The sequence below is a fragment of the Podarcis raffonei genome, chromosome 9 (genome assembly GCF_027172205.1).
Source record: "Podarcis raffonei isolate rPodRaf1 chromosome 9, rPodRaf1.pri, whole genome shotgun sequence".
NCBI classification, from domain to species: Eukaryota; Metazoa; Chordata; class Lepidosauria; order Squamata; family Lacertidae; genus Podarcis; species Podarcis raffonei.
This window is the reverse complement of record NC_070610.1, coordinates 75741152-75758267: the sequence shown is the minus strand read 5'-3', so window position 1 is coordinate 75758267 and position 17116 is coordinate 75741152. Positions and strand designations below refer to the sequence as shown.

At 46.3% G+C, this 17116-nt stretch overlaps 1 protein-coding gene across 1 annotated transcript in view; it reads left to right on the top strand.

Annotated features, from left to right (window-relative positions):
* DNAAF9 (dynein axonemal assembly factor 9) overlaps window positions 1-17116 on the top strand; it is an 81377-nt gene that overhangs the window by 16085 nt on the left and 48176 nt on the right. The window contains exons 3-7 of the mRNA XM_053402100.1: window positions 4873-4992; window positions 5900-6024; window positions 9661-9757; window positions 13449-13555; window positions 14834-14911. Of these exons, the coding sequence (XP_053258075.1) occupies window positions 4873-4992; window positions 5900-6024; window positions 9661-9757; window positions 13449-13555; window positions 14834-14911 (527 nt within the window). The remainder of the gene's footprint in view (window positions 1-4872; window positions 4993-5899; window positions 6025-9660; window positions 9758-13448; window positions 13556-14833; window positions 14912-17116) is intronic.

Genomic DNA, 17116 nt, shown 5'->3' with positions numbered 1-17116 from the left:
TGGCATGTTGCGAGTGGGACTATCTCCTGAGCCTTTGACTCTCACCTTGCACCCTCAGCACGGCCAGCCCCTTGCGATGATTACTCTTAACATTTGCCTTCTGCAAAGCTGGAGGTTATTTCTTGGAGAGCTGTCAGCTCTCTCCTGCCGTGACTCAGGGATTTATTCCATAATTCTCATGGGCTCATGTTTTAATCATAAATCCTGCGTTGGAAGAATTAGGTCACCAGATTAGCTTAATAGGAAGCTTCAATCAGCAGCATATCAATTAAGGAGAAATGGTATTTTCAGAAGCAGATGTGGAACGATTAGGGAAGCGCCCCCAGTGTCCTGCTGTTCAGCTCCGTGGTTTGGACAGTCTGTAGCATCCTGCTCTTCTCCCCACTGTCTGGGGAATTCACTGTCTGGCGAACCAGAGCAGCGCACGGAAACGCCGTTTACTTTCCCGCCGGAGCGGTACCTCTTTATCTACTTGCACTTCGACGTGCTTTTGAACTGCTAGGTTGGCAGGAGCTGGGACCGAACAACGGGAGCTCACCCCATCGCAGGGATTCGAACTACTGACCACCTGATCAGTAAGCCCTAGGCTCTGTTTAAAGCATATATTTAAAGCATGAGGATTATGCAGATAACACTAGCAATGGGAAACGGGAGGATGTGCCCGGATGCATATTGCATCCTGTGTACCGCAGTAGCATTTGATCCGAGAGACGACTTAATGGACACAGCTGTGTGGAGTGTGATATACATAGAATCATAGAATTGTAGAGTTGGAACAGACCCTAAGGATCATTCAGTCCAACCCCCTGCAGTGCAGGAATATGTAGCTGTCCTATATGGGGATTGAACCTACAACCTTGGCGTTATCAGCATCACGCTAATGAACTATCCGTGAGATGTATGTTGGGAAACAGAGTGGAAGCATATCAGACATCAGCCCCTGCAATTGATGGGCACTATGAGGATCCCATATTGGCCAAACCTTGGTATAAAGACTGGACTGAGCCTGGCCTTCTGACCTTCTCTGGCTTCCAGTGTATTATCTTCTGTTTCTCGTGGGTCAGGCATTTCCAAAAACTAGTCTTTGGAGTCCTGGTTTGGAAAGCAGGAAGCTCAGATCTGGATTTGTGTATGGCAAATCCAGGTGGGGCATGACCTTGGCAGCACCGTTCAACATGACCCAGATAGGTAATGGTTTTGTGTCGCCTTAATCCACGTGAGAGTGGAAGCCCAGGGCAGGCTGCCCACAGATCTCCAGTTACTGATACCTGTCGGTTGCCAGCCAAACGTTGCGAGGAACTTCAGAAACAGAGCACAATGGAAGCAGCCATCCTTTGTTCTCAGTGGCTCGTATCTAGCAATTAAGGGCTGGGGAGCAGGAGAAAGGAGAGGAAGAGAGACTGGGAAAATGGACGTCGCTCTCCTGGGTATCTTGGCCAGTAGCCACTGATGGACCTGGGGTGAAAAAGCAGGCAGCCCCACTTGAAGTAGATCCACCGTCAAAGAAGGCAGAGAGATCCAAACACTCAGGGGAACCAGTTCTGTGCCTCAAACGGCAATAGCAAAGGCTGAAGTATTTTGGATTTGGGGACAGATTATTCGCACACAAGGAAAGGTGGGGCATGACCTTGGCAGCACCGTTCAAAAATGCTTTTATCCTCCTCTTCATTTGTTCCTGACACCATCTGTTGCTCAGAAGCTCTTTTCCCTTCCAAACTGTCCTCCAGTGCTCTCTGGTTGACCTTGCTGTCCCAATTCCCAGCTCTGCACTTGCCGTTCTTCAGCTTAGTGTATCATAAAGGGATTTTGGGGGGAAAATGATCCTCAATTGTTCCAAACTGGGTAGTGGCCTGAGGTCAACCGGCGTTGCCAATCCCTTTCTGAAAGGGGCAGCTCTGGGCTGGATTTGCGGCTTAGTGTGGGGGAAATAAATATGAAGTGCCGTCCGCCTCCTTAAATTGCTTCTGTAGCATTGTGCCACAAGGCTTTTCTGCTCATTGTTTTTCAAGCCGCTTGCACCTGACTGCATCTCTGTTCCCTTCCAACTGCTCTTCGTTCTCTTTTTTGGCCCACTGTCATCTGTTACGAGCATTTTGTGGCCGGTGCAAGCATTATAGATATTTTGGAGGCCTGATGCCACCACAAGAGCTGTCTAGGCTTTCTGGGAACCTTGGTTATACTCAGTGGTTTCCTAGATTCTTGTAGGTCCTTGGCTTGCCCTCTTGATTTCAGGGATTGCTTACTGTTGGCTTACCTCGCCTTATGCAATCAGCTGATTGGCTCTGGGAGCGTGCCTTCAAAGTCCATATGGAACAAGCAGTTTAGATCAGGCTTCCTCAACCTCAGCCCTCCATATGTTTTTGGCCTACAGCTCCCATGATCCCTAGCTAGCAGGACCAGTGGTCAGGGATGATGGGAATTGTAGTCTCAAAACAGCTGGAGGGCTGAGGTTGAGGAAGGCTGGTTTAGATTCTGCTGAGGGGCGGGGCGAGCCACTCCATTCATTGGAAGCACATTGAATCCAAATTGATGGTTTGTTTGGAGCAAACGGTTTGGGAGAAGAGTCCCTCATAGGGAACACTCCCGGACAGCCTCTCCACGTGGGACTTCCCCGTCAGTGGCTGTTAGCTGACAAGGAGCCCTGATTTTGCTAAGCAACCATTAGGAGCTCAGTTGAGGCTCCCAATGGTTCCTTGGTTGCTTCATCCATTCATGTCCCACTCCTGATGTCACAAATTGGGACCTGCGTCAGACCTATACAGTCATACCTTGAGCTGAGCATTTCCGGGTTGCGCTCCGTGGCAACCCGGAAGTAACGGAACATGTTACTTCCGGGTTTCATCGCTTGCGCATGCGCAGACGCTCAAAATGACGTCATGCGCATGCACAGAAGCAGCGAATCGCGACCCGCACACACGCAGATGAGGGTTGCGTTTGCTTCAGGATGCGAACGGGGCTCCGGAACGGATCCCGTTCGCATCCAGAGGTACCACTGTATAGGCCCATGGGCTAGAGATTCCTCCTGCTGCTCTTCAGGACTTATTTCATTATTTTTTAAAAAATAATTTTTATTAACAGGCCAATCACATCACATTATCATATCACATTAGTTCCAAATTATACAGCCAAATTTTAAATTTTGTTGGGGGTGCCCATACATCAAGCTCGGCTCGAGTCTAAAACAGCATCACTTATCTTACTGCTTTCATTAGACAGTTCTGTCCAGTTTGATCCGGATAGTCCTTTATCTTCTTGTTGTTATCATAAATTCCTTTCTTTGCGATCTCTGATGATTTTCACAAGCAGGTTGAAAGCTGGCATTCTATGTGGATTTTTGTACTCTTCCAAAAATCATATCGATCAGGGACAGCCTCTGTACAACGCTTCCATACACAAGATTAGTCTCCGATCTGTCCTTTATTTTTCAAATAAATCAAATTAGTCTGGGGGCTCCGTCAGGTCAAACTTGCATTCCAACATTCCTTCTCATTCGAACAGTCCTGATTCTCCTCCCCCAGTCCTTCTTCCTCCAACAAGCCTGTCTTAGCGAGACGCCATATTTTAACTGTGTCATAAGAATTTTCCACTTTTCCCACCATTCTCCAGTCTTCTTTCCTGTTTTAATCCATCCCACATAGTTCTTAAAATCCTGCCTGTGATTCATAAAAACGCAACGATCTTGTTTCTATCTGGGGTGAAGGGTTATTTATGTCACATCATGCAGAAAAAAAGAGAGTTTTTTCCTCCACCCCCCCCTTTGTTCCAAACATACAGTCTCCTTGTGGCAATTCATCAGAAGATTTACTTATCCGTCCGTCACTCCTGGTCGCAGAGATGCATTAATCAGCAGTCTTATCTTCGAGCTTTACTTGATGTATGTGCTTTCAGCTTCATTTCCAATCGTATGTTTCCAATTATAATTCCAAGCTGAAGCAACCAGCACGCACTGATTGGAATCGGCGTCAGGAAGATCTGACTTCACCGAGGGCCTTTTGCCAAGTGTTCGGCACCCCCATCACTCGTATCAGGGGGTGCATTGTGAACACCGCTGGCAGGGCAGAGCCCCCCTGCATCCTGGGAGGGGGCTTAGGAAGGCTGCATACTTCCCATAGCAGCCCCTTAGTTGTTGTTTTTTTATAGAATATTTATTAAGTTTTCCAATTTTTAGACAAAACAAACAAACAAAACAAACAGAAACATTAAACAAAAACATTAGATTCATAAACCATACTTTTAAATAACAAATTTCTCAGACCTCCTCATACTTCTCCTTCTTGTATCCCAATTAAAATTATTTGTTCAGCAAATCCTTCATTTCAAGCATTACAGCTTGTAACATTACCTTATTTTACAAACCCTTTCCCCCCCCCCCGTCTATGTTCTTATATATCATTGCAGCTAGAAACCTCTCAATTTCAATCCAACACCATCTAACTTTCTTAAATTTTACAATATTTCTGTAAATAGTCCTTAAATTTTTTCCAATCTTCTTCAGCCGACTCTTCTCCCTGGTCACGGATTCTGCTCGTCAATTCTGCCACCATAGCAGCCCCTTAGTACCTCGTATGGGTCAGAGAGATGTTATTGTCAGCCATCTTCCAACGCGCCACCTGGTGGCCCCCCTTCAGGACTTATTTCAATTTCAAAAATTTATTCCCACCACCCCCACCCTCGTGTGTACCTTTGTTTTAGTGGTCAGGGTATGTTGGAAGCTGCAGCCTGCTTCCAAAGCATAGGAGATTTAGGAAGAAGGCAGGGACTCCAAACATTTCCCTAGTATTAGTTGGATATTCTGTGATTTGGAATCAGAGCTGTTGGTTCTTTCCTCCCTCTCACGACCTTACTGTTCATTCCTTATGCTTCCTTCTGCAGGGATTGACAGCCGATACAACGAGGGCTGCCGGGAACTGGCAAACTACCTTCTCTTTGGCTTGTACAACCAGAGCAACAATGAATTTGAAAGATCGGGGTTTCCTGAAGAGGTCCTTGACGGTAAGGGAAAGTGGTGCTGTGTGCTATTTTAAGATGAACACTCAAGGGGCCAAATAAGGCTGGTCTTCTTTCACTTTTTCCCTAAAGCGTCTTTGTGGACGTTGATACAACCCTCCCTCTTCCACTTGGCTCCCACAGGTATTCCATTTTATTTAGTTAATGGTTTTTATTTGTAGCATTTCTGTGTTTAAGGCCCTTAACCAAAGTTCTCTGGACAACATACATTAAAAATGGTTAAAATGTAATGGAGACAATTGAACGCAGGCAGGCCTTAAAATAGAAAAAATATTATCAAGACACCAGAATCCATTCAAAAGCTCAAAGATCACCCCAAAAAGCCTGGGAGCACTAACTTCCAGGCAGACTTGGGGCCACCAGTGCAAAAAACGAAATGCGGCTGCTCCGCCATGAATTTTTTGGGTGGCCTTGAGCAAAGAGCTCCCTTGGGTTGCTTCCTCCATGCCTGCCTCCTCCACCTCCTTTGTAGGTGATTGTGCCAGCCTGGATACTACATGTGATTTTTACACATGCCAGCACATACCCTTTGAACATCATAAAAGGAAAATATTGAGTGCAAAGTGGTCTTCTAACTCCCCTGCCTGTTCCATATTTTGTCATTTAGAAGGGAGGGATCACAAGGACTTAAAACCCAAAGTCCCTGAGATTGTTTTCCTTTACCCTCCCCATCTCTTTTTCCTTCTGTGTCATGTATTTCTAGTTACCATATGGAGGGGAGACACTATATTGTTTGTTAAAGATCTTTCGTAAATTGCTCTGGGAGCCCCATTAGCTGAAGAGCGAGTAAAAATGTATTAAATAAGTAAGGACTTGTCTGAGTGTTGCATCAGGAGGACAAACAGGTTAGTGACTTGAAAATAACATTAGGTTGATTTCTTGTTCCTTTTAGATGTGATCCTACTAATAAAGCCAGACAGCGTCCATCTCTATTGCAACCCTGTCAACTACAACTACCTTTTGCCATATGTAGCATTCTGGAGAAACTTGCATTTCCACTGCCTGACTGAAAACGAGGTGAGTGGCCGAGTAGCAAACATAGAATGAACAGCATTTGTCTGAGGCCATCCTGAGCTGCAGCAATTCTGGCTTCCCACGGAGGCCTTTGGCGTTGCAGAAGGTCTCCTTATTCTGTGGAATTGATATGATCCAATGAGACGCTGTTGCAGTGGTCAGACTCCCAACTCCCTTCTCTTTCATGGAATTTAAATTAGAAATGGCTAAAAAATAAAAACGGAAGATTTGCCTGACTTGCAGCTTGATATTGTGCAAGTTCACGTGGAGGTGCCACTGGGTTCAGAGGGGCTTACTCTCGAGTAAGCGTGCACAGGATAGCAGCCGTGATCTCTGCTTCATATCACCATTACATCAAGATGGTGACTTTGGAAAGGCATAGCGAACCCCTTTCTTGTTAGTTCTGGGTATAAGCTTCTTCAGATACGAAAGAACTAACTTGGTGCTTTTGGACAATTTTTTAATTTTTATCTATTTATTTCATCTGCGTCAGACCAACACGGCTACCTACCTGAACCCTTTCTTGTTGCTATTCCACAGTTCTTGCCATTTGGATCATTTTGTGAGAATACAGAAAGGGAAGAAAGAGACCAAATAATTGAGTCTGAGCCTTGATCTCATCTGGTGGTTATGCTTCAATTCTCAAGCTGGTCAACAGCTGGGGCACAGGACCAATACATGTCAGCAGAACAATCCTTTCTTGCCTTGGTAGCTGCATCAAAACTCCATGGAGGGGGCTTAAAACATCCCTTTCCTGTCAAAATAACCCCAGTGCTGCAGTTAAGTGAGCACTCTCAACCTGGGGCTTAAATACTTGCCTTTTGGCCAACACACCAGTAAGCCTTTGAGCTGCCAGACACACCCAGCTTCTAGGGCTCCGTGTGATCTGAAGTCCAACCCGCTCATTCGTCATTTGGGATTTGTAAAGAACCTTTCCGGAATAAAACAACCCCAAAATGCCTTGGGTGTACGCACAGGGCTCCCCATTCTGCATGGCCCACAGGAGAGAATAAGGAGGCTTCTGCACACCTAGGAACTGGTGGGTTGCGACACCAGTTGATCTCCTCCTTGGAAAGGACCTGGAGGCTTGCTGCAATTAGATTAAGTGAAGCACCTTTCACATAGTTCACAATGCTTTTGCCTTTGAAGCCTGGTGGTTCTGGACCGAAAACCATTACTTGGAGCCAGGCTCATTATGTTCTAGCACCTGATGAAACCAAACAGCTCTCCAGGTCTGTTGGGATTTAAACGCCCACAGCCTTCAGGAGAGGCAGGATGGGCTCCCTCCTTTATCTGCATATATACTCTCTCGCTGTCTAGATTATCCAGCGCCTCCCTTAAAACTCAACAGTGCTGTTTGTTCTTTTGTCCTGTGATCTGGCTCTGCCGCTCAGAGAGTGAGAACAGAACATGATCTGCATAAGCGTGTTGTACGTTCTGCTCGTCTGAGCCAAGCGCACCCTGTGGTGTCTGTTCCCAGTACATTTCTGAGCACAATTCAAAGCGTTGGTGTTGAGCCCTGAATGGCCTCAGCCCTGTATACCTGAATACCTGTATACCCCCGTCGTCCAGCCTCAACATTGAGGTCCAACTCCAATGTTCCCTTGCTGCGAGAAGTGAGGTTACAGGGAAGCAGGCAGAGGGCCTTCTCAGTGGTGGCACCCGCCCTGTGGAATGCCCTCCCATCAGATACCAAGCAGATGAATAACTATATAACAGTTTAGAAGACATCTGAAGACATCCCTGCATAGGGAAGGTTTTAATGTTGGATGATTTATTATGTTTTTTAAATATTTTGTTGGAAGCCACCCAGAGTGGCTGTTACAGTAACAAATGGTAAACAAAATCCTTTTTAAAAATCACAAACCTGAAAAACAATTTAAGCAACACACTTTAAAACTCAGCTGCCATCTCAGTGTTTCTTCCTTCTACCAACCATACATTTTAATGTTCTGTAAAATAATTGGGTGGCATTCAGTGAAATTTTACTAACAGTGGACTCAGTGACTTGGTCATGTTTGTTAATTGCAGTGAGCGTACTCTGAGTAAAACTCATCTGAATGCTACCCATTATTTATTGTAATGTAATAGTTGTAGTAGTAATGTAATGCAAGAGTTTTCTGTAGAGGGCTGTATTCTGTTGGTGGTTCTGTCTCCTGTTCCAGGAGAGAGATGCCGAGAGTCGATCTGTGAGCTCCTCTTTCCCACTGAAGTCTCATACGTTAATGATTTAGGTCACTTCCGTACCATGTATCCAACACACTCTCTTATCACACTTGAACCATCATGGCTTCTCCCATGGAATTCTGGGAACCATAGTTTTTTAAGGGTGCTACTTTGCTTTAGGCTTTCCAAATTTGACAACGCCTTGAGAGTGAGCAGGACCCCGATATGGTTGCTGGGCTTTGTTTTGCAAGCACTTTAGAAATTCCTGGTGCAATTACTGTTTTTTGCTTCTTGTAATTGGGTTTTCTCGTATGCCTCAAAATAGGCACCCATGTTGGGTTGAACCAGTCGGCTTTTTGCAATACGAATGTTTCTGCTGTGCCTCTTCTCCCCCACTCTGCCCAGTGCTGCACCACATGGTTTTTTAAGTGGGCCGACTGGATAATGATGTACTAACTACAATGAAAACGAGTTCTTTCATGGAGCTTTGGCACCCGCAGAATAGAGACCCAGCATATGATAGGCATATGATTTAACCAAAGAGACTACCAGTGTTCCCCTAGAAATAGCAAACAAGTTCCTTTTGCCTTTATCCTTTAAAACAACACCATTAACAGCCTCAGTAAAATAATTCATTTTATATGGCAGTAGGCAATGTTCACAAGGCAGTTTCTGAGCTTTCGAGTTGGGGTTGGAGGGAAGAAAACAGAAAAACATGGTTGTGCTTGAGAGAAGGTTCTTGAGCCGTGCCTACAGCTTGGTCTGTTTTCCAGTCTTGAGAAGGTGATAACAGAAGAAGCTTCTTTCAGATTTAACTGCAACAGAATTAGTGCTCTGGACGGAGCTCATAACTGACGTGCATTTTGCGTATGGCTGCCATGGCTTTGAGTTGGTCTCCGCTGACTTCAGGGAGAGCCAGTGCAGCACAGTGGTTAAAGTGTAGGACTAGGACCTGGGAGATCAGGGTTCAAATCCTCCCTTGGCCTTGAAGATCACTGGGTGATCTTGGGCCTGTCGCTGCCTCTCAGCCTAACCTACCTCACAGGGTTGTTGTGGAGATTAAATGAGGAAAGGAAGAACAATATACGCCACCCTGAGCTCCTTGGAGAACAAGGTGGGATTTAAATGCAATGAATAATAATAATATTTGCCGTGAGCTTGCAGGCACCGTGTTCACAATGGAACGTGGGTCAGCTTTTCCTTGCACAGCGATTGCTCTTGCTTCACTTTATACAGAGCCGTCCCCTGCTGGCTTCTGTGCTTGTTATCAGTGTGAACATGGTCTTTTCAGTCCAAAATGGCCGTGCTTAAAATATAGTGTGGATCGACTAAAGATGGCAACTGCTGTGAGCTGAGAGCGTTACAGGCAGAATAAGAAAGGCATTGCAACATGGGCATTATTTTCCAAATCTTTGGGCAGTGGTTTGAGCATTGATTTGCTAGATTTTCTTTCTCCCTGTCTGTTTCTTTTAGTATGAAGACGAAGAGGCTGCGGAGGAATTCAAAATTTCCAGCTTTGTAGACATGGTTCGTGACTGCAGTCGAATCGGGATTCCCTTCAGCTCACAAGGTAGGTTTGAAAAAGCCATGCGCACCTTGAACAGCAGTACACAACGTGCCAACTCCACAGTTCTGTGCTCCTATAATACTTTTAAGTCAGGGACAGGGAAAAATTAGTAACTGGGGTCCATTATTTATATTAAACATGGTATGTGCGGTTCAACAAACAAAGCTCTCTGTGTGTGCCACATGAGGAGTTCTTCCATGTAACTCCTCCTTTATGTGGGGAAACAATAGGCACCCTTTTTAGAACAGGAAACAAACCTTCCTGTTAATTATGTGAAGCTGGGATATGAAGCCACAGCACAGTCTTGATTTTGTTTTGCTGGAAATAACCAGCAAACACGCTGATGCAAGAAAGCTGCAACAAGCGTCTTGCTTGTAGTTCCATTAAAGAAAGAAAGAACTATGAACAGAGAGGAGTATATTTATAGTTGCATCAACTGTGGGTTTCCCCAGCAACGGGCTTCCCCTGGTGACCATCCTAGCTATGGGGCTGAGCCACTGAGCCTGCTCCAATTCCTCACTCCTGTTTTTCAAAGCTAGGCATTCCGCTGGTCTCAGCGAAAGGCTTTTTGGCACCCTTGAGGGAAGACAGCTGCTTTTTGTAATGGTGCAGGGAGCATTTGAGCAAATGCCTGGAATACAGTGGTTGTGCTGGATGTTGTTCGTTTTTCTTTTCAGTAGCGATTTTTTGTACAGTGATTTTCTCTCTCGATGACTCGTATGCCATACCAGTTGTCTCCTCTTTGTCCTGCATTGGACTTTGAGAAATACCTGTGAAGTTCACGGGAAATGTGCAGTTAAAAAAAAAAAGTTACAGAAAAAAAGTATTAGGAATCATCAGCTTCAGAATTAAGCATCTTCTAGTTGAGTTGGCCTTAGACCGCAGACTTAAATTACTGAAGTTCCATTGGCACTCAGTGGTCTTTCAGACGGTGATGAAACCCAAGAGGCAAATGATGCCTGCTTTTCCAGGTTAAATAGAAGGGGAATGGAAACTTGGCTGCTGGACTCCTGACTGGAACTGAGCTGGTCTCAACTGGCAAAGGCATCTCAGTCCAGAACATGCACAAACTTAGCAATGCCTCCTTGCTGAGGACCTGGCAACGCGATGCAGCTGCGTTCTGTGCAGATGTGTCACAATGTAGGAGAGGGTCTGTGTTTTAAATGGGGAGACTTCCAAGTAATTTTTAATATGGCAGCCATAAGGAAGAACTATGGCGTCATGCCTCAACAGCAAAGAAACTACAAAGGTAGTCCACAATAAACAATTGCTGCAGTATTCTAGATTTAAAAGCGTTCTTTATTGGAAATGAAATATGCGCGTAAGCAAAAATGAATAAAAAAGCCCAAATCTTGTTTTCTGCCACATTTTTCTAATCTCGTAGGAAGCTGCTTTCTACTGAGTCACAGTATAGTTGTCAATATAGCAATATACCAGGGGTGGGGTGCTTGGCCAAGCTTTTGGGAGCCATATCTGAGTGGTGAGCAGGCCAGAGCACTGCAGCAATGGATGTGACTCTTCCTCTTCTACAATTGGCACCATTTTGACCACACACATCAGTGGGTTCCATACACAAACGTCACCCTCTCTTTATCCTCCACCCAAGCAAGTTACCGTATTTTTCGCCCTATAGGACGCACTTGTTTCCCCTCCAAAAATGAAGGGGAAATGTGTGTGCGTCCTATGGGGCGAATGCAGGCTTTCGCTGAAGCCTGGAGAGCGAGAGGGGTTGGTGTGCACCAACCCCTCTCGCTCTCCAGGCTTCAGAAAGCTATCCGCAAGCCTTGCAAGCCCGGCGGAAGGTCCCGCCGGGCTCGCAAGGCTTGCGGGCAGCAGCCGGCAGCCCACAAGCTCGGGGGACAGCGGGGAGGCACAGCGCCGCCACCCCGCTATTCCCAGACCTGGTCTGGAGGCTGGCGGGGGGGGAGCAAGCTTGCTTCTCCCCATCGCCAGCCCCACAAGCTCGGAGGACAGCGGGGCAAGCTGCTGCCCCACGGAGGCTAGAGAGGCTGTCCCTGAAGGCAGAAGAGGGAGACGGAGCGCTCCATCTCCCTCTTCTAGCTTGGGGATGGCTGCGCAAACCTGGGGGGGAAATAAAAATTTTTTCCTTGATTTCCCCCCCAAAAAACTAGGTGCGTCCTATGGGCCGGTGCGTCCTATAGGGCGAAAAATACGGTAGATGCACGATCACAGTTGAAGGCTGCATTCCAGACGGGCATTTGAGGAGGGTGTGGGAGAGAAGGATGTTGACCAAGGGCTGGGCAGAAAGGTCTTGGGATGTGCGATTGCTTTTGTCCCCCTCGTCCTGAGGTTCCCAGCCTCTGGTTTTCACTGACCAGCAGCAGCTCTTCATAGTCTTGGCTGAGGGTCCTTTGCAAACTTTCATAGAGATACCAGGGATTGGAATTGAGATCTTCTGCATGCAGAGCAGCTGCTCTGCCAGAGATCTAGGGCTCTTCTCCAAGGGAGAACATTGCCTAGTGCATTATTGCATTTACCGTATTTTTCGCACCATAGGACGCACCGGACAATAGGACACACCTTGTTTTAGAGGGGGGAGAACAAGGGAAAAAAATTCTTCCGCTCTCTGCCCAGCGCCCCTTCAGCGAAGTGGCAGGAGGCGCTGCGCAGAGAGGGGGAGAATTTTCCCCCTCTTGTTTTCCCGCTCTAAAACATGGTGCCGTTTAAGGTGCGTTCAGACGGCTACCTTGGAAGCCTGGAGAGCGAGAGGGGTCAGTGCACACCGACCCCTCTCGCTCTCCAGGCTTCAGGTTCCTTTCGACCTGCTCTTTGGGGCTGGCGGGGGGAAGCCCACCACCAGCCCCAAAGAGCAGGTCAGGGAGCAGCGGAAAGGCGCAGCAGAGAGGCTCCTGCCATAGCCGCGCGTCGCCTCTCCAGCCGGGAGAGGGTCGCGGGAGGCTGCCTTAGCCCTGCGCGCGCTCTCCCGGCTGGAGAGGCGACGCGCGGCTATGGAGGCTCCTGCCATAGCCGCGCGTCGCCTCTCCAGCCGGGAGAGGGTCGCGGGGGGCTGCCTTAGCCCCGCGCGCGCTCTCCCGGCTGGAGAGGCGACGCGCGGCTATGGAGGCTCCTGCCATAGCCGCACGTCACCTCTCCAGCCGGGAGACGGTCGCGGGGCTATGGCGTCTTCGCTCCATAGGACGCACACACATTTCCCCTTCATTTTTGAAGGGGAAAAAGTGCGTCCTATAGAGCGAAAAATACGGTACTTCCACATCCTCTTTGTCGCCAAGAGGCATCCTGTGTGTCAGCTTCATGCTTCCACACACACTCACATCCTAATCCCATGATCTTCTGAATATATTGATTCAGCAAAATGGAAAACGTTAGGGTTTTCCCCATGTACAAATGCTTCACCCTGTTGAAAGGTTGCATTTATTTATTTTCATCTTTAAAGTGCTTAACATGGTTGCATGGGGACCCTGTGGTGCAGTGGGTCAGTGTGTCTGGCTGTTAACGGGGGCAGCTCTGTGATTCTAGGAGTACATCTTCATTTACATTAGAGCATATGGCAGCCTAAAATCTTTATATAATAACCAACAGAACCGCATCAGCAAGGGAACCCTCTCTAGATAAGCAGAACCATTGCATTAATATACATGGACAGTGCTACAGTTGCATAACAAAAGCTGAGGAATTGCACACCCACCCAAATAAAATTGCTTTGTTTCTTCAGGACATCTGCAGATATTTGACATGTTCATTGTTGAAAAGTGGCCGATCGTGCAGGCCTTTGCCCTAGAAGGAATCGGCGGCGATGGCTTCTTCACAATGAAATATGAGGTAAGAGGCTGGAGGGAGGTTTCCTAGCCTATCACGAGTCCCCCTAAGCCAGGACTTTTCTCCCTGCTGTGGTTCATTGGAGGCGCTGAAAAGACTGTGACCGGGGAAGAGTTATTTCATCGTCGTTGTATTCCAGAGCACCCCAGACCTCTTCATTTTATTATGGAGTCCCTAGTTTCTGGCTCCACACTTCCACAGCATCTTCCTCTTCCTGTTTTAATGTATATATTATTTTGCTTTGTGTAAGCCAAAAGCACGGGATAGGAATCTTGCGTTGCTATGTCTTGAGTATGCCACCGTTCTCAGGAGTGTCCGCTGAACAATTTTTGCAACATCTGTCTTGGAAACCCCTGTGTTATGCTTTCCTTTTCCCAAGCCGAGCAACTGAGAAAAACCCTAGTAAAAGAAATTAGCTTTTATTGTTACTCTTCCAGATTGCACAGTTAAACTTTCATCTCTGTTGCGAGCTGCCGGGGCTGTTGTCTGCCATGGTCCCAAAGGGAACCTATCCATGTAGTAGTTATTTTACAGAAACTGTCGGGTGCTGAGTGGCACAACGGCGCTTCACGTTCATGGCACTATTCACCAGCCATAATGGCATATTGTGAACGTTCCCAGCTGAATGGAGTCTCTGTGAAGGGGGATTGTGTCATACAGGGAAAGGAAACTAAGTGCCTTCTCCTTAAGCATTTTGGTGACTGCTCTGTGTTCTTACTGCCCCTTTCAATCAGCCTAGCATTGTTGCCTGCTTGGCCTTGGGAAGAACTGTAACGCTTGAACTCCCTTCCCCAACCCGGCGCCCTCCAGATGTTTGGAACTATAATTCCCTGTTCCCAACCCAGCTGTTGAGGAAGGCAGTGTTTGAGAATAGAAGGCCTCGGTCCTGTATACCTGAAGGAGCGTCTCCACCCCCATCATTCAGCCCGGACACTGAGATCCAGCGCCGAGGGCCTTCTGGCGGTTCCCTCATCGCGAGAAGTGAGGTTACAGGGAACCAGACAGAGGGCCTTCTTGGTGGTGGCACCCGCCCTGTGGAACACCCTCCCTTCAGATGTGAAGGAAATAAGCAGCTATCTTATCTTTAAAAGACATCTGAAGGCAGCCCTGTTTAGGGAAGTTTTTAATATTTAATGCTGTACTGTTTTTAACATTTGATTGGGAGCCGTCCAGAGTGGCTGGGGAAACTCAGCCAGATGGGCGGGGTATAAATAATAAATTATTATTATTATTAAAAGCACGGAACGTGCAAGCCCCTTTCAGAACTCTCTCTCTTTGCAGCTGATGGATGTCAGCGTGGACCTGTGGAAAACTTACAGCAAAATTGATCCTGTTTCTCTGGAGAGTTTACTTTACGAGGTAATGTGCCAGACTTTTCTTCCCCTTCACTGCCACCCCCAAGGCAAATTTGACAGAGAATAAGCCCATGGTTTAGTTATTTAGATGGATGATTGCATGGGTGCTGGTATTCTGATGGTTCATCATGCTGTGGTTTCCCTTTTAACATGTTTAGAACTAAAATGACTTTCTACAGGAAATGGCTTTCGTGTGGACCCTCAGAGAAGCCTGGGGTGCCCTGGGACATGCTGTGGGAACTGACCCCACCCTACAGAGTTCCACAAAGTGCTAGCAAGGCCTGTTGGGTATCAGTGTGAACTCAAGACTACACACTGCATCATACCTGACGCTCACCTGCTACACACATGGCTGGGGAAGATCGGCGGTAGTAGGCAATCTGTCTCTTGAGAAACTGTGTCCCCGCTTGCGGATGATCTTGGCAAGATGCGAAACGTCCATGGTTCTGAGAAATGCTCAGTCATTTCTGCATCCCATAAAATGATGTTGGGTCGGTTCAGATGTCATGAAAAACCATAGTTCTTTCTCCCCCCCCCCCCCATGATTGCAATGAGTTTAGAGCTTTGTGCTTCTCCCGTTCTGTTTCTTCACATCTGTTTTTATTAGCCTCGGTTTAGGGTTATTTCTGAACCAGTGTTCAAAACTCCCATTGTTCTAGGCCAGGGGTCAGCAACATTTTTCAGCAGGGGGCCGGTCCACTGTCCCTCAGACCTTGTGGGGGGCCGGACTATATTTTGGAAAGAAAAAAAAAAGAATGAATTCCTATGCCCCACAAATAACCCAGAGATACATTTTAGATAAAACACACATTCTACTCATGTAAAAACACCAGAAAGGCCCCACAAATAACCCAGAGATGCATTTTAAATAAAAGGACACATTCTACTCATGTAAAAACACGCTGATTCCAGGACTGTCTGCGGGCCGGATTTAGAAGGCGATTGGGCCGCATCCGGCCCCCAGGCCTTAGTTTGCCTACCCGTGTTCTAGGCGCATTTTGCAACATGGAATTTCATTTTTTTTAAAATTATGTTTATTAAAGTTTTCAAAAAAATATAAAAGAAAAACAGAAAAGAAAAAAAAAGAAAGAAGAAAGAAAAGAAAAAGAAAAAACAACAGTTGAAAAAGTTTACATTACTTACATTCCGTGCCCAATTTCCTTGACTTCCCCACACCTGCCCTTCTTGTATTCCAATTCCAATTTTTAGCTCAGCAATTTTTGTCCCCCCACTTTACCTTGTTTCCTCTAATTCAATTTACTTAATCAATTTTAACTTCTAAACCTCAATCTTTATATTTCAAAACTTATTCTTAAAATACTTTTCCTAAATTCCCCCCATCAATTTAATTAACCTGTTTTAACTTAAAAACCTCAGTCTTTATACACCAACACTTATTCTTAACAATCTTTTGCTAAGGTCGGCCCCAAATCCCTCCCCAAAATCCCCATTTTTATGTTAGTGGCAAAACCAACTTAATTAAAACAGAATATATTTGTACACCCTTTGGATTCCCAAAACCCTACCACCCCCTTTCCCGGTTTCGATCCCCAACCAAAGTCCATCAGTCCATCCGAAATCAGCCTGGCGATCTCACATCCGAGGCACTTAACCCTCTCTCAATTTCTCTCTGCCGGTTTTTTTGATAGTCCTTTATTTTAAATTCCGAATCTCGAAGAAGCTCTGTTCCAATAAGGTCCATATTTCTTCCAGCCAGACCTCCATATTTAACAATGGAGCCAAAATCTTGTTTCTTACTTCTCATAAGTCCAAATGTCCCAAAGGCTCCAAATTCTACATTAGCCATATTTGTATTCCATATGTCTTCAGATCCCCATAAGAGGAGATCTCTCCAATTTCCATTCTTCACTTCCAACCAAATTTTCATCGTCATGTTCTTATTTTCCTTTATGTCCAACTTAACAGGCCTCTGGCTCTCTTTAGTCGTCTGCAGCATCACAGCGCCTCCTTCTTTCTCATGTTCCTCTTTAAACGCCTCCTCAAATGACTCAGATTCCTTCTCCTGTTTGGCTGTAAGGATTTTGGATCAACAACAACACTTCCCTGTTCGTCTGCAGGAGCTTGAATCATATCCTTTCCAGGCTCAGCAACTTTATTTACTGTTCCCTTCATTGTTATTACATTCACAGTCAAAACATTTGTCTGCTCCTGTAGTTTTCCCAGGAGAAAGAAGGTCTTTTCCAATTCA